The sequence below is a fragment of the Stegodyphus dumicola genome, chromosome 5 (assembly GCF_044657685.1).
Source record: "Stegodyphus dumicola isolate Sdum_Otavi_A_Nest chromosome 5, ASM4465768v1".
Lineage (NCBI taxonomy): Eukaryota > Metazoa > Arthropoda > Arachnida > Araneae > Eresidae > Stegodyphus > Stegodyphus dumicola.
Window position 1 is genome coordinate 180,532,206 of NC_140772.1, and position 22,476 is coordinate 180,554,681.

The 22,476-nt window shown below is 35.5% G+C and overlaps 1 protein-coding gene across 2 annotated transcripts in view; it reads right to left on the bottom strand.

The window, feature by feature from the left end:
- LOC118182844 (gamma-aminobutyric acid type B receptor subunit 2-like) overlaps nucleotides 1-22,476 on the bottom strand; it is a 591,214-nt gene that overhangs the window by 179,511 nt on the left and 389,227 nt on the right. For both annotated transcript variants that reach the window (XM_035352237.2, XM_035352236.2), the window contains exons 11-12: nucleotides 13,790-13,922; nucleotides 13,543-13,650 (exon numbers count right to left, since the gene is read on the bottom strand). In XM_035352237.2, the coding sequence (XP_035208128.1) occupies nucleotides 13,543-13,650; nucleotides 13,790-13,922 (241 nt within the window). The remainder of the gene's footprint in view (nucleotides 1-13,542; nucleotides 13,651-13,789; nucleotides 13,923-22,476) is intronic.

Genomic DNA, 22,476 nt, shown 5'->3' on the forward strand with positions numbered 1-22,476 from the left:
TTTACTTAAAGCCACTTTCCTGTCGCTCCTAACTTACAAATTTCCTACCACAATGCGTTTCGGAATCGCGGTTAAATACAAATGAAGGAAGAGCAGTCTTCGAAGTCGAAGGAAGTTGAAGTTCCACTGACTTCGTTAGAGAGCCAGAGATTCTGACTTGCGCACATTCGTCTTTTGGATACACTCTCTCTAAGCTACTTCTACGCTCGGCCGTATTCCAGGCCTCTGATAGCTTCGCCGTTTAGTTAGTGTTTAAGGGGCTAACTGCTGTAGAATTTTGATAGCTTCGGCTTTATCGTTTTAGTTAAGCATTAGCTAAGTTTTAGTTCGTAGTACTCTTGAGTTCAAGCCCAAGTGGAGGCTGTTCTGTACGTCCTGAGAAAAGGCTATCTGCAAACTTTATTTTGAGCAATAAAAGGTAATTAACCCTTCGTGAGTTTCTGTTCTCTGAACTAAAGAGATTATTTGCTTACCAGTTCTCAAGGTTCCACACAGCTGTAAATTTTGGATAGGAATCTTACAAACTCTTAATAATTACACACACTTACCATTCAATTAAGACAATAAACGGATCATTACGATCTGGATGATAAGTATATGTTGGGAAATTTTATACCACTGATCAATATATTTTAGATATTATTTATCATCGTGTCATCTGAATTAGAGTGAAGTAAAATTTATGTTAAGAGGAATCTAATAAACTATTTTACATACAGTAGCCATTCCTTAGAGCAAACATTTTATATATACTTTTATATTTTCAGTTCAAATTCTAATCACATTTGATTTGGGGGATTCCCCCGTCTCATCATAAAATATGCGTATTAATACAAACATGCTCCTATTTTTGCATTAAAATATATATTATTACGGTTGAGAATAGTTATCATCATCTGTGGCATAATAATAACCCCGTTCCATATTCGAAGCTATTCCTTACGCCTTCCCATTCCGAAGAAGCGTAAGTCATAGGACGGCTAGATAAGAAAAGAATTTCGAAAGAAACTTTCCACTAACAGAGCTGAAGGAATCAATCTACCGTATTGATTTCCACTTAGCTCTATGTCAGCTGAAAGAGAACGTCCCACGATTTTTATCTCGGTAGCTAGTAACTAAAAAAAGAGGAAGCTATATACATTTTCGGACAAAAACCATGAGAAAGAGATTCATCCTATGGCTTTCCTCGCACTTAGGAAGAGTCCCTGTCCATTCATTGGTGGGTAACTTAAAGGCATGGGCATCGATAATGATCTGTTTCTTTTGTAACAGAGCGTTTTGATTTAAAATTGAGTTTGCTATATCTTTTGTGTGAAGCAATAAATGTCACATCATACTTGAAAAGATTTTATTTTTATATTTTTTATTTCTTATTGAGTGAAATGTTTTGCAGTGTTTTTGACGTAAAAGCCAAAGAAGAAACATTTTCAAATGTCTACGTTTCCGAGTAGAAGTTATGTTTAAATGTTTACCATTATAAAACTGCCATAACGCACCAATACTGAGATTCAAAGTACTACCGCAGATATTTTTCCATACTCTTCGATCTTTTTTATAAAAGTCAAAATTATTATACCTTTGTACACGAAGAAAAACCTTGAAACATGTCTATCTGAAATGTTCTGCTCCACTTCTACTCGTACGTTCGTACGTTAACCGAGATATTTTTTGAGATGCGCAGTATTTTATAAATTTATATTGATATATCATGTATTGTGGAAATTAAAAAAGTAATAAATGTCATTAATATGTAGCATATATGAAGGTAAAGCCCATTTTATCAACCGCAATCTTAAATAATAAATAAAACACTGTAACAACAACGTTCCTATTTTGTCTTAACCCCATTTAAAAGCTCACTAAAGTTTATAACGATTACATAAAAATCTTTACCATATAACATAATACAAATGTAAATATACACACAAAAAAGGTTTTATTTTCGAAACAGTGACGTAAAAGCCATAAATTAGTTCAGAATTAGCAAATGATGCGTAAATGAAACTACTTGTGAGTCGTTTTGTTTTAATTTTATATTAATTTTAATAATTTATCCTGATTTTCTATACTTTATTAATAATGAAACTTTACTGATTGTTATAATGTATCTTGATTTATATTTGCTATTGTTGTTTATTCTTTTTAGCCTAAACGGACATCAGACCGAAAGGGCTATTTAGTCTAAAACGACATTTTGCGTTGAATCATACTAAATGTCCTAATCACTTTTCAGATCGTTGCCACCGAATATTACTGCCCCGCATTATACGTATTTAAGGAAAGTAAATAATGAAGAATCTACATGAACGTAAGTGTGTTTCTTGGATTGTGATAAAACAACGGTACCTAGAATCATCAAATTTTGAATAACATAGTCCTCCACACGAACGTGGGCAACTAAAAGCCTCAAAATGATTTATTCCCTGAAATGTTGCGACTTCTCACTTTGAAACTGTTAGTTTTTTTAACAAAAATTCTTTAAAATCCACAAAATATAAAACAGACAATAAAACAAATTCGAAATTCTGAATTCGGGCTGCCCATGTTCATGTAAAGAACTATTTTTTTTAAATAAAAATACCTTTAAAAAAACAATGTAGAGACATTATTAGGTATTTTTGAAGCAGGCAAAATGAAAAATTAGCAACCAGCCCAGCGTGTAGAAACACTACACCACGAAGGCACACTAGGAAGGCGGGAGAAATACTTTATAGACACTTATGTAATGCAGATTTTTGTTGTTTGACTTCTAAATTAATATTTGTTCCTCGTGTTATTGTATCTTAATTACCTTATAGACATTAAAAAAAAAAAATAAAAAGTCCTCCACATGAACATGGGCACCTGGAAGCCTTAATTCGGAACTTCCAACTTGCCTTATTGTCTGTTTCATATTTTGTAAATTTTAAAGAATTTTTGTTAAAAAACTTAACAATTTTTTAAACATTTTTTGCCTAGTGTGGGGTTATCTCAAATGCTGTCGAAACGTGTTTGCATCTGTAAATGAAAACTTCTCACTTGGGCGTAATATAAAATCTGAAACCATTCAGAATTTCTTTTCTTACAATCAACTTGTACAGTTGTTTTGCAATATTTATGCCATTTCTTTTTTTCCTTATTACTAAGTATGATATTTGAGTTTGCCTTGGATTGAATTATATAAATTATAATTCTGCCATTCATATTCTTCCTTTTTATAAAATTTAAATTTACTATTAATGTTCTCCTTTTGTATTTTTTCTGTTCGTGTTTGTCGTTATTATATATACTTCTGCCGGGGGGGTGTAATATAACAGGTCTCCACTAGGAGCACCCTGATTAATACTACCTCCTTCCTTGTGTTTCTGGAAATATTACTGAGCATTTTAGCAAGATCTGTAAAGTTTTGAGACTGCTTCAGTGGTATTTGGCAACCTCTTGCTCCATATTGGGAGCATTGATGCTTCGTTTAAGAGGTTCTGTGAGACAACTAACAAAGTTGCTAAAAAGTGGATTCCCAGAGGATAACCTTGGAGTTACCAATCATTCTGGTCTCCATATCTGCAGGCTGTAAGAGACCAATGCAATAAGGCTCGTATTTCTGCTGAACAGTCAAAGAGGGCCAAGGAGGTATAAAAACTGGAGGAAATGTGTTGCTTCCCTTCGAAAGAAAATTTATAAAGCATAGCTGAACAGTTTTAATTCTTCTATCAGCACGATTTCATTAAGTCAAACTCCTGATAAAAAGAATATATGCCTCCAGGATAAAGCAGAGAGCACTGTGTGACTCTACTGGTAAACCATGGGCCTCACTGCTTGAGGATAGACAGTTAATCCCAGAGTTTCCTAGAAGTGCAACTGTGGCACTTTTCCGCCTTACTACAAGCCATGCCTATTAGCCCGCATACTTGCATTGGCTTGGGCTTCGTTATTCTCCCTTATGTCCTCTGTGCGGAAAACAGCATTAAATTTTTGATGCGACTTATCTTGACTCATGCTCTGCACTTGTGTTTTTAAACTGTAAAAATTGGAGATATTGGAAGGCTAGAGATCTAATGGCATCATAGCCAATCTTCTGGGCATTTTTAATAAATAAATAAATATATATTTCCGGTTAATAGAAAGTATGAAAAATTGTAAAGTAGCTATATAAAAATTGCTACTCTTTATAATTAATGCTGCTATTGGACTTAAATTTATATTTTTGAGTGCTACATGGTTATTAAAATAACTCAAACTTCTTTATTTCTATTTATCTCTTTATATATATTTATATATGTATACAAAGCCAGAGCTATATAGATAGATAAATTAATATATTAATATACATATACATATATATGTGTTTGTGTGTGTTTATGACTTTGGCGCAACGGTGTACATTATTTATGTAGTGACAGAGCTTGGTGAACCAAATTAACAACTGAGACTTGAATTTACTCATGAGACTTAACGTGAATTTGGTAGCATGTGGGGCTCTCTCTGCGCACTTGTTCTTGAAGTCATTTTCCATCTTTATAAGGATTACTATCGGCTGAAGAAGGAACAGAAGGTGCCAAGCGAAATGGCAGCACAGAAGTAACAGACAGATTGCAAGAATCTAAGATAAAAATCCGTTCAAACTGAGTTATTTTTGGTGCGTTGTGGTGAAAATGTGAACTGTTCTGCACCCCAATAATGCACAGTTGCTTCCTAAATTTCACTTTGCATTTCGTAGGAGATGACTTTCATTTATATTCGCTGTTACTTGATATTGTAGAGACATTAGGTATTTTTTGGAAGCGGGCAAGATGAAAAATATGCTACGCGTTCGTAGGGAATCGAACCGCGGACCTCGTAATTACGCGCTGAGAGTGAAGACCACTACGCCACGAAGGTTCGCTAAGAAATTGGAAGAAATACCTTATAATATATATACACGTTTGGTAGTATCGATTGCAGTATAAAAGGAGGTATACAACTAGATGTTATCTATCTATCTACCTATATATCTCTCCCTATACACACACACACACGTATATATATATCCACCCTCTTGCCAGGGCTTTTCTTTCGCACTCGTTGGTCATGGTCATAGTGCAATTACAGAAGTGTCGGAAAAGGAATTTTCGACAAATAACCAAATCTATTTTTAATATGATGTTCCGGGTCCGGTGCTTAGAAACTTTTATACTCCTTATGAAAAAATAAAAGTGATTCTCGTATTACAGGTATTGACTGGGATATTTAATTCCAAAATCTGCAGTTTTTGACGTCATTTTTAATTTGCCTCGAGGGGTCGGTTAATTATGTTTGAATATTTCGAAGAGATAAGTTTAAATGAAATGCAGCAAAAACTGAGTATAACTTAGTAAGCCTTAAAAGAAGATTGTGCAGATGTTTTAGTATTAAAGATGAATTATTATAGCAGTTATCATATATGTTAGATCTTTTTTTGTGTGTGTGTTACAAACAATGTTGATTAATTATGTTTATTAATCACCATGAAAGAAACCTCTTGGAGGTGCAATAGTTTTCAGTTCGTGAGTTTAGAACTATACCAAAATAACAACTAATGTCACTTGAGGAAAATATATTTTTTTCAAAGTTGGTTAACGATACAATAAAATATATGAACAGTTAGGTACTGGATAATTAATACTTTTTAATTAATTGAAAAAGTCTCCATGGGGCTTTGATTTACTTAAATATAATTGTAGCATTTTAATACTATCGTAGCATTTTCCTACCATTTGGGTTTGCTGTTTTGAACACTTTACTTTGGTTGTAGGATTTTGAGTCGTTTATCTTTATTTTCTCTGAGAAAATTTGTTCCCTGTATTTTATAATTTTTAAACTAATAATGTGTTATGACTGCTTAGCTTATAAGTGTTTCAAATGTTCAATCGAGCTGTGAATATCAAGATAAAATAGCGATTTCTTTTAGTCTTATAATTTTTATGTTTCAGGTTTTAAATATTTCAAAGGATTTTAAAACTTTGTTGGTAAACTCTTGAAGATGTAAGACTACGATCTGAAATTTTCAGATTGCAATTATTTTCTGTTACTTTATAAGGTATTTCTCCCGCCTTCTTAACATGCCTTCGTGGTGTAATGGCTAGCACACTCGGCGCGTATCGAGAGGTCCGTGGTACGAGTCTCGGCGAAGGCATTGCACATTTTTCATGTCTCCTGTTCCGAAATAACGTAATGTCTCTACAGCTTTATTTCTGTATGGGTGGGCGCATTTCTCCATCGAAAATATCGAGTTTAGTTCTCTTAAACAGGCAAAGTGATTATAGTCTGTCTCTCTTTTTTTTTTTTGGTTTCTATTAATATATTTGAAAAAAATAATTACATTTTCTTTGAATCAGCTGCCGTAAAATGTGCATGTTTCCTTTATGAATTTTGCAGAAGTTTAATTTACAAAATTCGAAAAGAGATCAGCAAGGAGAGAAATGTCAAGAAATGCTTCTCTGAAATACTGTAATCTTCCTTGTGATTTTCTCTAAAACATTTTCGTTTCTGCAGTTTACCATGCAAATACAACATCTAATATATGTAACATGTAAAACATAGGTTAATTGACTGTTCAAAGTGTTCGCAAGGCTTCCAGTCAATAGCACTCAGTTAGTTTATTAATTTAAAAGGAATAAAAAACTCAACATTCTAATCTCTTTAGCGCTTAAAGGTTAGTTACTTATTCCAGAAACTTTTCTTATGAAGCTTAAATTTTCATAAATATTACAAAAGGCTCTTTTGACGTAAATTCAGTATACACCGAAGTATAATTGATACTTTCCATATGAATGCACGTCAGGTTTCTCATTTTTCTCCAATTCTATTCATGAATTTCCTTTCACAGCTAAGTTTCGCTATGTCTCCAGATTTTACTTAATAAGGAAAAGAGATATTAATTATACCCTAATTTTCACGATTAAGCTGAAATCTTAGGAATAATCTGCGAATATCTCTCGCCATTATCTCAGCTGCCGTATTTCAGTTTTACGTGTCACCCGCATAACTAATTTGTCAATATTTATTTGAACGATAAATGTCATGGAGATTGCATAAGATAAAATATCATTGCCAGACACGGAATTCAGATTGCCCAAAATTTAGATTAACTATGCATAATTCGGTTTGAAAAAAATAAAATCCATTTTGACCCATTTAAATTTTTATTGCTCATTTTTCTTCATTTGCAAACATGTTTCAGCCTATCTGATCGTTAAAGTGTTACTGGCTTGAATTAGTTAGAGTTTTTGGCTACTGTATCGTTGTTTCCGGGATCGAATCCCGGAGAAGGCTTGGATGTTTTCTAAGAGTATGACGTCTTTCCGGTATAAGAACACTTAAAATACGCGGCGAAACGTATAAGTGCCTTTAATGGTAGGGGTAGATGTATAGGTGACACTATTGGGCTCGTTCCCCGGGGTTTCTTCTTCAAAATCGGAACGGAACTTGGAAAAGTCTCACTGTCACCTATAAGCCATGGAACGCCTATGGCTTCGGAAGGAGCGGTCCTCGCTACAGTACAACTCGTCAACTCATTCTGATGTTAACGTCAAGTGAGATAAGTCACAATAATAACAAAAAAAAATGCTCAAGGATTGCTTAATATTATAATAACATTTACTCCACTACTCCACTCAATATCAGTGCGTGAAGTAGTCTGTCTACCTGTACTCATTATTATTCCAAGTATAAAATTCTGTTTCATTCATCTTTTATTCATTAATATAAATAACGTCAAGTGAACAATAGCATCAAGTCATGAATATAAATAATACGCATAATAATAAGAAATTCTATTATTCTTAAAGTATTCTATATTGTACTTAATGAACACACACGATAATGAGTCTTTTTTCAATATTGATTCTACTCTTTTATACATTCTATCATATAATTAAGCAATCCACCTGAAGTTTGGTATAAAAGCAAAAATTTGCTTAACTTTAACCTGAAAATGAATTCGTTGCCTCTCCACTAATTTCGCTATAATCATTATTTGATAAAACCATTTTTGGGGGGCAAAAGTTAAAAAAAATATTTTATTAAATCATTTTTCAGCAGTACGTTTTAGAGTCATAGAATTATGGGAATAAGAAACACAAAATATCGATAATTATTTTGAAAACTGGCCAAGAATCATTATCTGGATATTGCAAACACGTAAACATCAAGTTATAAATGTGCGGATATACAGAGCTAATATTGAATATTCATAAAAGTTTTCCATTGATTTCATGTTGCATCTGAAACACATACTGTTGATCTTATTACGGAACAAAGTACAGCAGTTCATGGAACAATTGTCTTTAATGCTGAAATTCAGCACCGTAAAGTCATACTGAGTTTAGAAAAGTGATAAAAAATTCGGTTAACTAGAAACTAAAAAAATCCTTTCTTTTTTTCCTTGGAATAAAGCAAAAAAAAAAAAAAAAGTTATAACCTAGAGTTCTTAACACTAAGTCCGCGAGCACCATTGTGCCCGGTAACGGTTTTAAGTGAACCAGTTGCTGTGTGACCACAATAACAGAAATGTGCTTAAGTTTTCAATAAAATGTTATGTAAATTATTTTACAGTTAGTAATTAATTAGAGAAACATAATCATACTTGTTTAAAACATTATTATTGTTAAAACATTAAGTAGCGTTAACTCAGATGGGCTATTAATTTCGTATTTGCATTTTGCGTCGATTCACTCTAAACGGCGAAACACTTTTGATATTTTTGCCACCAAATATTATCGCCCATGTATTATACACTGCTCAAAACAATTAAAGGATATTGCGGTTTAGGTGTATTTTGTGGCTGGGAAACTTTTTAGCTGATTGATACATGGTCGACAGACGTAGTAGGTTATATGAGAATAAATTATACATGTTTGGCAGAAAAAGTGCATTTTATTGCGCATTTGTGTACAAAAGGAAAAAAAACACAATTTGTGCATATGAGAAAAAAAATAAGAAAAGGTGTTTTCTTCAAAGGAAATCATTTTCAGTAGGGGTATGGTTTCCACGGACGACCAGCAACGTTGAACACCTTTAAGGCATGGAGTCAATGAGGCTATTAATCACAAGTTGGGGTATTCTGTCCCACTCTTCCAGAAGAGCTTTTTCCAGTTCTTGGAGAGTTTGTGGCGGATGGTTGGCGGCCAGCAACTCGTCCTCCTAGAACGTCCCAAACGTGCTCTATTGGATTCATGTCTGGAGAACACGCTGGCCATTCCATTCGTACGATTTTTTCGTGCACGAACGCAGAATCATTCCTACTGCTACGGTCCCTTCAGATGAAAATACGCCTATTATCAGGATGAACAGAAAAACGGGATTCATCAGAAAAAAGAACATTGCTCCATTCATTTCTCCTCCAGTTTACATGCTCTGTTGCCCACTCCCTGCGGTCCCGACGATGCCTTGATGTTAGTCTAACACATACCATCGGTAGGCGAGCATACAGACCTACACTATGGAGCCGGTTTCGGACAGTCTGAGTTGAAACCGTGGTGCCAGTAGCCGAGCGAAGGTGTTGTTGGAGAAGAGTAGCATTCATATTTCGGTGTCTCCGAGCCTTTAACACTAAATAACGATCTTCATTGGGCGTTGTTGCCCGTCTACGACCTTGCCCTGGTCTTCGGCCTGCACTTTCAGCTTCCAAAAAACGGTTCCAGATCCTGGAAATCACACTTTGTGCCACTCCAATGGCTTGCACTACTTCGGCTTGAGTTTGGCCCCCTTCTAACCTACCAACAACTATCGAAGCTTCTGAATCGATTAAATGACTTCGCTGAGACATCGTACTCATCGAAACAAAGCAGTCACTGAATGCCGACCATCCTTGTCTTCATTATCTTTTATTCAGTTGAAAGTCAAATTTCATTCGCTGCCGCTGAAGCGACGTTTTTGACGTCGAACTCAAAATTAGTATACTCCGCAGTTTGAAAATCAGAAAAATTTGCATTTGTGATTCTCTTCTTCCATTTTCGGCAAAAACATTTCGCTTATATCTTTATTTTATATAAAACTTACAATATCCTTAAATTGTTTTGAGTTTATTTAAAGTTTATTTAAAGAAATTAAATAATGAATAATCTGCATAAATGTATTATGTATGTTGCTCGCATTGTGATAAAACAACGGTACCAAGAGCCATCAAATTATGAATAACGTACTTCTTCACCCGAATATCGGCATCTGGAAGCACACGTGTGGAATTTGCTTTATTATCTGTTTCATATTTTATAAGACATTTATGAGTTGTGATTAAGAAACTCAATGATTTCAAAGCGAGAAATGGCAACACTGTACTCAAAAAAAAAAAAAAAATCTCAATCTCCAGTGCGCGAGACTGTGAATCGGAAATTCTTAAGAAATGCTCTTTTAAATATTTACCGAAATTGCTTTGGATTGAATTTTATGGCTTAATAGCGAAGAACTATTTAATAAATAAAGGTAACACTCAAAATGTTAAAAAAAGCCTCTTTGGGCGTAATATAAAATCTGAAAACCTTCCGATTTTTTAAAATAATTTTAAGTTAATAATTTTAAATGGGCTAACCAGACGTTCCGGTTTGATTGGGATTGTCTCAGTTTGAACATATGGTCCCGGTTCCGGACGTACTTGTTATTTTGACGCGGTTATTTGTAAAAAATTAAGAAATGGCAAATATGATTGCTTTCAGCAACTAATATCAATAAAATCAAAATACATATATAATCATCTTGACGATCCTCTTGATCTCGATAATCATCTTGACGATCGATTATGATCAGGAATACCATCCTCCTCGCTTAATTATGAAGCAATGGCCTGTGAAATGCAATGACAATATCACACTGACTTTACAAATTATATTTTATATAGAATTTTTGTACCAACGAATTGTAAACCAAAGAGTTTGTAAACTTTTGTCTATAATGCTCAGTAATTATTTATTTCACATAAGAATTCACACAAAAGAATTATATCTTAAAATTATATTTTTGAAATATATTTTTTTGTATATCATGTATATTATTAAATATGTTGACTATGACAATTTACCTTGAAAGAATAAATGTACCTGCTATCCCAGAAAGTCCCGCAATGAAGGGTGAGTGAGATAAACACCACTTACGCAGTTTAAAACAGGATCAAGCCGCCCAGACGGTATAGTGGCTAGGCTGCGATATTGAAAGGCCCGGGTTCGAATCCCAGAGAAGGCATGGATGTTGTGTCTGTGCGGCATGAGGGCATTCAAAATATGCGGCAAACTGACGTAGAAATCCCTCGTATTTGTACCCTCGGGCTACTGATCTTGGAAAAAATTGGGGCCGGAACAGAGCGAACTCCTTTTGTCACATGTGTAGTGTTCAAGGTAACAGGATCAATTTTGCTCTCCTTGCCACGATGAATTTCGTGGGCTTGTTCTGATATCAATGTCAGGCAAGTGAGTTCTGATGTCAATGTCAGGCAAGTGAGATAAGTCACACAACAACACAGCAAACAGGAGCAACGAAAAGTCAGCTACGAAATCTTGTGAATGACAGAAACTCTTGGTGGGAAATCCAAAAGTCTAAATTAATTTGTATTAAACATGTTTTTTAATTGCATGATAACAAAGGCTAAGTGTCATGTATACTTTTCAGATTTCCTTTAAGATTTTAAAATTCATCCGTTGGTTTTCATTCTCACGACGATCAAAATTCATTTCTGTGCAAGTGCTGTTACTGGATAAGGAAAAATTCTAAAAATACACTCAAGTAGTGACATACTTCCTTTCTTCGATTATTAATTCTTCAATTATGGTTATCTTAATGTTCTTTTTAAATTTTTGATTAATCCTCTTTAGATTAATCTGTAGAAAATATACACTTTGAAGTTGCCTGACACAGGTCATTTTTCTTTGAGAATCAGTAACATTATGTTTATATAAATAATAAATATGCAACAGATTGATACGTAAAAAATCAAAAATATTTTGCTTTCTTACGAATGAAATACGGTCTACATAAATATACAGAACTATTTTCCACGAAATCAAAGTCGCTTCAAAGTTTACTTTTATCTCAACTTCAGACTGGCATGATTATCCACGAAATTAAAGACCGTGTAAAGTTGAATTTTATCTTAACTTCATACTGGCATGTTTCTCTTCCATGTAATAATTATATATAGTTAAAAAATTCAGTTTTTCAAAAAGAAAAGTTAGTAGTTCAATAATATTCAAGAACGTTTTATGGAAATATCACTTTTATATTCTTATGAAACTTTTCAGGCAAATTCATAATGTTACTTAATATTAATTTTTTAAATAACTCAATAAGGCATTATTAATAGGATCCAAAATTTTCAATTAAGAATTCTCAGATTTTTTTCAACTAATGCTACTTTTACAGAGATTTGCAAATAACTTCCATCATAACTATCCCATTCCATAGTGCTTTCTTAAGGAAATGCTACTGCTATTAGTAAATTATCTCATTATTGAGACTTCTGTCGTAGAATTACTTGAAGAGAAATAAAAAATATGCAAAAATATACACAATTAAAAGGCCACATAGTTTAGTGTTCGCAAATAATAAATTTGACAATTATACGCACATAAAAGCTTTTGCTCTGTTACTGCAAGTGTCACTAAGTTTAAAAAAATTCCGCAAGCAAATTAATTTTTTTTAATATTATTTCTTCCATCAAATATTAATTTGATGTTCTCCACATTAGAATCAAATATCCTTACCTGTCAGTTTCCTCTTTCACACTTGGATTTTAAGCCTACGCAGCGCTTTACGTTACTGACGCATGCATTCAAATTCGATAGTTGAGCATTATATTATCAATATATGTTTCGAAACCAATATATTTAACACACTTGATGATATGCAGATACGTGTTTCCTTTCCATCCATGTGTCATCAGTCATTGATCATCACCTCATAAATAAATATACACATATTTTTAAAATAAGATAGTTTTCTAACTGCGTTAAGCAAAAACACATGTTTTCTACCAATTGAGTCACGTGTATTTATAATTTAAAGCATAAGGTAAAAGCGCTAGTAAAAATATGCTTCTGAATAAATTTGCTGTTTATGTTTATATCATACATTTCTGGAGAGCAGCTGCAGAGAATTTAGGCTTTCAAAGATTCTAAATTTTAAATTTTAAACATGAGAAGAATTTAAAAAATCACCATTTCATTTTTATGATTGATTATTTTATAACATTTTCATGTAAAAAATCTGAACTGTAGCCAATATTTATTTTTGAGCTATTTGATTCATCTTAACGAATAATACCATTTTAACTTGAATATTAAATATTAATTATACCTAAGCAACCAAGTAAATGCTTCAAGTAGTAAATGAAACTAATTTTTACAACAAATATAAGTACTTATAATTTATATAGCTACATTCGTAACATACCTACATTCATTCATAGTAAATCATATATTAAAACTGTGCAAACTGTACCTGATGTAATGCTTCATTTCCTTATTTTTTCTTCCATAAATTTCTAGAATATAATCTACGATTTCAGACTTCAGAACTGGAATCATATGAAAACAGTCAAAATTTTAAAATAATGCTTACCTTCTTGTTGAGCTTAATGTTTGTAAAAATGGCGTGCACTCTCCACGTTTTACTGAACATGGACCCAAATGCCAAAGTAAAACCGGACATCAAGACCCAAGCTCTTGCCTGAAAGAGCAAACTGTTGTAAGATATCATTGCGTGATATTACAGTTATTTAAGAGATAAGAAGCAACTGATTACAAGTGAATTCTTTAAAAACTATATCATAATCAAAAACTGATTCTGTAAAGAAGGGAAGACTTACTGCACAGATGTATGGAAAGTTACTTTCACTGCTGAGGCCACTGTCCATGCCAAGAAGTATGACACTTGTGTATGTCAGCATACATCCTACTACTATAATATTGTTTAAGTATGGGCTAGACATCTTTATGTATCTGAAATGTAGAAAAATGTAGCTCTTAATTTAAAAAGTTTCGTAATATTTCACAATTCTAAAGGAGAATTTTTAGTAAATAAAAAAGTTACACAATTAAACTTTATACAGTTGAATTTTTTTTACGTTTATGCTTTTAATTATTTATTCCAGATACATACAAGGTGGTCCCAAACTCCATAATGATTTCGATATTTATATGAATTAAACATTACGTTCTACTCGAAAATAAATCGTAAAGAGAGTGGATCCTTTTTGACAAAGCCTAAACATTTAATACACATTATCAATAATGGTCACATTTAGAATTGCAAAAGAAATGATTTAATAGTATGTAAGCGATTAGTTACATATAAAAAAGTCATTATTGAGGATATTCACTAAAAGAATAAATTATCCAATTCCACAATTAGTACTATTCAGTTCACTGATATGGTGCAGGTGATAAGTTTGGGGACGCCAGGTACTTCGTCGATGAATGTACCCTTACCCGGAGTGCAAGAGAGAAATATAGAAAGAATTTTAAGGAAGATTTTAAAAAGGAGCCATTCAAATTTGAAAGATATTGCAGAAACAATAATGAAGATTATAAATACGAACAAAGATAGAATTGGAATTCGGCACTCGGATTTTATACGTTTTTTTCCTAACCAGTCCCATTTTTTAATCATACGGCCGGCTTGTGCCGGCTGGGAGGACCGGGCTGTGCCCTTATAATTATAATGATAATGATAATGGTGCAGCACTATTTATTACTTTCTTTTATCCGCATTCCGTTATCCTTTGGTTCAATTTCTGTGGAGCTGGGAAAATTGTATGAACGTTAGGTAATCATGTAAAATGCTGAAGGAGGGCTATTATTATTACTAATTAATTAAAGTATTATGAGAAATACCAAACATTTTACAGTGATGGCATCATAGATATTGTAGTAATCATTTGCATTACTTGTCAGCATTTTAAATTTTTTATTTATTTTTGTAATATTATGTATAGTTCTCATATAAGAACTGGTAGAAAGATTCATAGTTTCAATGTAATTATAAATATTTATTTATTTAATGTATTTTATGTAATTGTTTTATAGTATATTTTTGTTTAATGGAATTTGTGGATACATATTTTATTTTAAATATACTTCGAGTATTATGGTGTTCACTAAGTCAATCGGTATTTGAATTAAGGACAGCTCAAATAGAACCAGAGATCGTACGCAGTCTTATAAAAAAGTACATATTTGCAGTTTCAGTAACTTTGTGTACACTTTTTGTGTTATAGCTTGCTGTTAAAATTATTAAATGTTTCGTTGATATATTGCGTACGGGTTCGTTATGAAATGAATGCACAAGTCCGATGAAAAATGAACAAAAATTTATTATTATCACAACAAAAATGCTTAAATTTTCTCAATTTATCATGCAGTATTACAATATCTCACAGTAGTTATCTTTTAACTACTCAAATGTCCAATAGAACGTAATTCAAAACAGCTAAAGAACGCTAATCCGCGAATTCGCTACAATCAACAAGAGCAGTTTTCTAAACAACAGCAAACTAAGCAACTACTACAAACTGAGATGTTTTCCTCCTTTTATAAGATTTTAAAATCACGCGCTAGAATTTTCCAGTACTTTCTCGAAATCAAAAAGAGATATTTATTTATTTAATGCACGCGCTCTTGTATTTTCAATTTTCCGGCTTAGCTTTCTTTTAATATTCGTCACGCGCTGCACTGCGCGAGAAATAAAACCATTTAATTTATAATTGAACTAACATTAGCTTTTTAAATACCAAATTCGTAACACTGCCCCCTTCCCAAGGACTGCACGTCCCGGGCAGTACAGTCCCTGGACAGGAAGCTAAACTTACAACTGTGGCATAAATGCATTAATAAGCATTACATTACAATAATAAACAACATGAACAATAAATGCAATAAATAAAACAAATCAAATGCTATCAAATACAAATCAAATACTAAATACAAATCAAATCAAATACTAAATACAAATCAAATCAAATACACATTTAAAAACAAAAAGGACCATGGTTTTATACTATTTACAATTATTTACATTACGTACTATGGCCATAATAATGGGCTAACCTGTCGTAATGAACGACTTTAGGTTTAGAGTTCGAAGACTTACGGATCCGAACCACGACGTCATTCAGCCTGTTTAGGACCGTGTACGGACCATCCCAAGGTGACTGTAGTTTCGGACAGAGTCCCTTCCGTCGAGTCGGATTCCACAACCACACCTTGTCTCCTTCGTGGAATTGATGTTCAGTAGCTCTTGTGTCGTATCGGGTCTTCATCTCCGTCGCCAAGTTGACTCGCTCTCGTGCAAAGTTGTGCATCACTTCAAACCGGGCCTGTAGATCTTGAATATATTCCTCAGGCGATGAAGGAGCATCCGGAGGGCGACCAAACAAGAGATCACAAGGCAGACGAAGGTCACGACCGAAGAGCATCTGTGATGGAGAATAGCCGGTAGTCTCGTGGACAGCACTGCGGTAAGCCAGTAAAAAGAGTGGTAATTTCTTGTCCCAGTCCTGTTGGTTTCTGGAAACCACTAATGAGAGGTTATTAAGGATGGTTCAATTGAACCTCTCTACCATGCCGTCCGACTGGGGGATGCAATGGCGTCGTTTGAGTTTTGTCAATGCCGAGTAGTTTGCATAGTTCTTTGATTACTGCCGAGGCAAAATTCCTTCCCTGATCGGAATGTAACTGAAGAGGGACTCCGAACCTGGAAATCCAGTGCTGTATCATTACCTCAGCTACTGTGACAGCCTCTTGATCAGGAATAGGATAAGCTTCAGGCCACTTGGTGAAGTAATCAATGACAACGAGTATGGAGTATGTATTTGTTGCCATCAGCAGTTCGTGGCAGAGGTCCCAAGATGTCAAAGGCGATACGTTCAAACAGCGCACCTACGTTGTAACGTTGCAGCTTGCCTCGGCTGCGTTTCCTCGGTCCTTTCCGACCTGCACAGGCATCGCAAGATCGGCACCACTTTTGCACGTCATCCTTTGCATTATTCCAGTAAAAGCGCTCACGAACTCTCTGTAAGGTCTTCATAATTCCAAAGTGATCTCCTGTAGGGCTGTTATGTAGTTCTTTAAGGACATCAGGAATCCGGGATCTTGGAAGTATCAGTTGCCATCGGAACGTCTTCCCATCATCCGATTCGAATTTCCGGTATAAGACGCCGTTTCGAATGTGAAGTGAATCCCAGAGTGCCCAGTATTGTTTTGTTGTAGGACTACAGATAGAAATGTCCTGCCAAGTAGGTTTTCTGTTTGATGACTCCATTAAATCAATTATGGGTTTAATGTCGCGGTCTTCCAGTTGGTCTTTCCTGACTTCATCATCACTCCACGGGTCTCGATCAGCCGTTGTTGATGTTGTAATTTGTCTTGCGACCGGAGTCAGCAGCTCGTATTTCGCTTCCACCCTGGAACAATATCGGCAGCTTTCTGGGCAAGGTCGTCTAGACAGGGCGTCGGCGTTCCCGTGTGATGATCCCTTACGATGACGGATAGTGATGTCATATTCTTGGAGTCTCTGTATCCACCTGGCTATTTGACCCTCAGGATTCTTGAAATTTAAAAGCCAGTTCAATGATGCATGGTCCGTGCGGAGGAGGAATTTTCTGCCGTATAGATAATGATGGAAATGTTCTACAGCTTTGACTATGGCGAGCAATTCTTTCCTGGTGACACAGTAATTCCTCTCCGGTTTAGACAGGCATTTGCTCCAGTACGCTACTACACGTTCTTGTCCGTCTATTTCTTGGGACAAAACCGCACCGACACATTCATTGCTCGCGTCCGTGTCGAGAATAAATGGTCTGTCGAGCTGAGGATACGTCAGGATTGGAGCAGATGTCAATGATTCCTTTAAGTCGCTAAATGCATCCTCGCATTCTTTTGTCCACAAAAACCTTTGCTTGCTCTCTGTCAGCTTGTGAAGGGGTCTTGCGATGAAAGAAAAGTCCTTCACGAATCTCCTATAGTAGGTGCAAAGCCCTAGGAAGCTTCTCAGCTGATGGACATTTTCGGGACGTTTCCAGGATTTAACCGCTGATACCTTTTCAGGATCCGTGCGTACACCTTCTGCAGAGATGACATGTCCCAGGTAAGTCACTTCCTTTCGGAACAATTTGCATTTAGCGGGACTCAGCTTCAGATTGGCTTCTCTCAGTTTCTGAAGCACCTTCCTAAGATTTTCTAAATGTTCTTCAAAACTCTTTCCGACGATGATGATGTCGTCCAGGTATATCAGGCAGGCTTCGTAGGAAAGGCCTTTCAAAACAGTCTCCATGAGGCGTTCGAATGTTGCCGGCGCATTACACAGTCCAAACGGCATCACCTTGAATTGCCAAAGCCCTTATCCCGCAGTAAATGCCGTCTTTTCTCGATCATCAGGATGGATTTCTACCTGCCAATACCCACTCTTTAAATCAAGTGTTGAGAACCACTTGCTTCCAGAAAGAGTGTCTAGAATGTCATCAATTCTAGGAAGAGGGTAACTGTCTTTCTTCGTAACCTCATTTAACCGGCGATAGTCAACGCGAAATCTTGTTGAGACGTCTTTCTTTCTGACGAGAACAATGGGGGATGCCCTTGGACTCGCTGAAGGCTCGATGACATCGCCTTCTTCCATATCTTTTAACAGTGTTCGCACCTCTTCCTGTTTAGCAAACGGTAGACGTCTTGGATGTTGCTTGATCAGGGGATGATCGCCGGTATCGATTCTATGTTGTGTCAAACTAGTTCGACCCACGTCAGAAGACGAGCGGGAGAAAACAACTTGAAGATCTTTAATGAGGCGATCGGCAACATTTCTCTCTTTATCGTTTAATTTTGCATTCTGCAATAACTCCGATGTAATGCTCTCTGAGGACACGGGTTCTGGGATGTTACTCTTTCTTTCAACACTGGTTATTGGAGTACATGCTGCAACCACTTCACCTTTCTTAATAATTCTCACCTTCTCAGTTACATTCGCGACTCTCACCGGGATAACCGTTCTGGATAGGTCGACGAGTGTTGATGCTACTAGTACTCCTTTTGGGCTATTACAATTATTGGGATATTCTATGATGCCGTAGCGGAAATTTCTGTTTTCGGCTATGGATCCAGGAAGTAAAATTTCTGTTCTTGCCGGTATTGTGATATTGTCTTGTGCTATGATTTTATGGAAAGATTTAACTTCTTCATCATTATCTAGAAATAACGCTATGTCCTCAGATGTAGAATGCAATTCGTTATTTTTAAAATCCAAGGAAAAATTGTATTTACTTAGAAAGTCCAATCCGAGTATGCAAGAATCAGTAATCTTTGCTACATATGCCGTGTGATGGTAAGCGGTACTTCCAAACGTGATGTTAACATTTACTTTTCCGTCGATGTCGATCTTCTCACCGGACACAGTCTGGAGGGTAACGCAGGGCGGCGTCCAGATAAGTTTGTTTCCTAGTTGTTGAGCCAAATCTTTTCGGATGATGGTAACGTTGGCTCCTGTATCTATAGTCATATTGCACGGAATTCCATTAATCTGCCCTATTATGAAAAGTCCATTACTGCCGCCTCTCACTGCAGAAATCTGAAGCGCTTTAAACGGGGGCTTTTCATTATCTGGCAACCTCCGCCCCGCGAGATGGCCAATAATTAGTTTCCCTGCTGTTTGTTAGAAGCGATCTTAACATCCGTACCCTGGGCTATTCTGCAGTTTCGTCGTATGTGTCCTTCAGCACCGCAATTCCAACACTTAACGGTCGGTTTCTTCTCACCAATATTCCGTCTCAAGGCGTTCAGTTGTCTAGTTAGATCGTCTAGACGAGCGGTGACTTGATCCCCTGGCTCTTGGACTTGAGCAGCTCTGACTGGGTGGCGGTCTCGACGAGTGGCTTGCTGGGCTGCCTCGAATTTCATGGCGTATACTAGAGCGCTTTTTAAATCTTTTACATCCGCCATTCGTAGAGCTTTCTGTATTTCAGTATCCTGGATGCCGTCGATAAAGTATTGCAAGGACAGGATTTCCCTTGTTTCTGTCGGGCATTCCGAAAATGCGAGATGGGACAGCCTTTCAACATCCGTGGCGAGCTCCTGAAGTGTTTCGGTAGGCTTCTGTTGACGAGATTTTAATTGGACCTGCTGTAGTCTTTTAAACACTTCTCCCCAAAGCGCAGCTCCAAGGCGCCGGACAGAGCTTCGAAATCTGACCTTTTGTTTTCGGGAAGAGTCTGAAGGATATCCGCTGCGTCTGCTCTCAAAGAAGCGGCGAGATGACAGGCCTTAGTTTGGGAATCCCATCCATTCGCATCCGCCACTATAGCAAATTGTGTTTTATACACTTGCCAGGATGTCTTCCCATCATATGTGGATAGCTTCAGAGATGGACGAGTAGGCATCGGTAAGAATTTAAAACCATCACTATTATTCCCTGCCGTCGCTACGAGTTTCTTTAAAATATCCACTTCTTTGGCTACTGCAGAAACCCTATCATCAATTTGTTGTTCGATTTGGTGTTGGACGGCACAAACACTTCCTTCAATTCGTTCCTCCACAGCAGAAACTCTCCCTTCTATATGTTCTTTTACAGAAGAAACTTTTTCTTCTATTTCTTCTTTCACCGAAGAAACTCTTTTTTCAATTTGATCTCTTACGGAAGAAACTTTTTTTTTCAATTTTTCCAACTTTATTTTCAACTGTGTCAATTCTGCCTTCTATAGCTTCAAATTTATTTTCTATTATGCAGGTAATTTCTCTTTTCATTTCTTCTTGACCAGCTTGAACGGCTTTCATTTCGTCCTTAACGGATTCCTGGCCCAATTTCATTTCTTCCTTAACGGATTCCTGGCCCAATTTCATTTCTTCCTTAACGGATTCCTGGCCCAATTTCATTTCTTCCTTAACGGAGTTGACGGCCCCTTCCATCTTTTCTTGGAAAGCAGCATATGCAGTCATCATTTGCCTGAATTGTTCTTCCATCGCTCTTGTTATTGGCATTCAAACCCCACTTCTGACACCAAAAATTGTTGCGTGCGTACGGGTTCGTTATGAAATGAATGCACAAGTCCGATGAAAAATGAACAAAAATTTATTATTATCACAACAAAAATGCTTAAATTTTCTCAAATTATCATGCAGTATTACAATAACTCACAGTAGTTATCTTTTAACTACTCAAATGTCCAATAGAACGTAATTCAAAACAGCTAAAGAACGCTAATCCGCGAATTCGCTACAATCAACAAGAGCAGTTTTCTAAACAACAACAAACTAAGCAACTACCACAAACTGGGATGTTTTCCTCCTTTTATAAGATTTTAAAATCACGCGCTAGAATTTTCCAGTACTTTCTCGAAATCAAAAAGAGATATTTATTTATTTAATGCACGCGCTCTTGTATTTTCAATTTTCCGGCTTAGCTTTCTTTTAATATTTGTCACGCGCTGCACTGCGCGAGAAATAAAACCATTTAATTTATAATTGAACTAACATTAGCTTTTTAAATACCAAATTCGTAACAATATATATGTCATAATAAGAGCAAAGGAAAAGACGGAGCACTGTAGATGCGTAGTTATCCTATATTGAAGAGGAAGTAATCTGATTGCGTCGTAAGCTAATGTGTTGACTTCGTAAATAAAACTTGGCAGTAGAAGCGATTTTAATTACATTTTTATTTCCAATTGACATATGTGGCCACAGATCACCTGGCACTAGTCGTGCCTTACACAAGATTTACATTTTTATATATTGTTAAGATAGAAAGCAAGCCAGCGAAATTACATCTTAGCAGAGTAGAGGGCAAAAGCTGAAGTGCGTAGTTATGCAAAATGGAAGCACGCGAAGAGAAAAGTTTTTGTTTGCAATTCGGTGTTTGGTCGTCAAGAGGCATCTGGTATTAACGGTTACGTAAGATCGCATGATTAATTTGAATGACGCAATGCAGAGAAGTTATTACGATTTTAGAACAGAGTGGAAGAATTAATGTTTATAGTTATATTATAATTCTGATTCATATAATTTTATCTTACATATATATATATATACATAAATCTGAAAAAATTTAGTAAATATAATTTAACTTAACTTTTTTTTAAATGTCAGTCACCTAAGTACTGCTAAAATTTGTACCTATTAGCATGATAAGAGAGATATATTAAACCTACGTTAAAAATTGAGAACAACATTCTATTGCCATATTTACAACATTGTTTTTATTTTCACAAGAAGAAAATGCTCTCTATGTTAATTCATTAGCATTTTCATACGTATGAGGAAATTCATCAGAAAAAAGTTTTGATTTCTCCCAAATATTTCTGTTTATTTCACAATCCATTTTACCGCCTACAGAATTAAAGATCTCTTGTTACTATACAGATTAATTTTTTTCCATATAGAAGACGGTTTACGGAACAAAATTTTCATAAGCAGAAAAAAAATTAAGCGCCATAGTTTTTACCAGTAAAGAATATATGTAAAAGTTATGCGGTAAGGCACGCGTTATATCTAGCTAAAATATTCTCCTTCAATG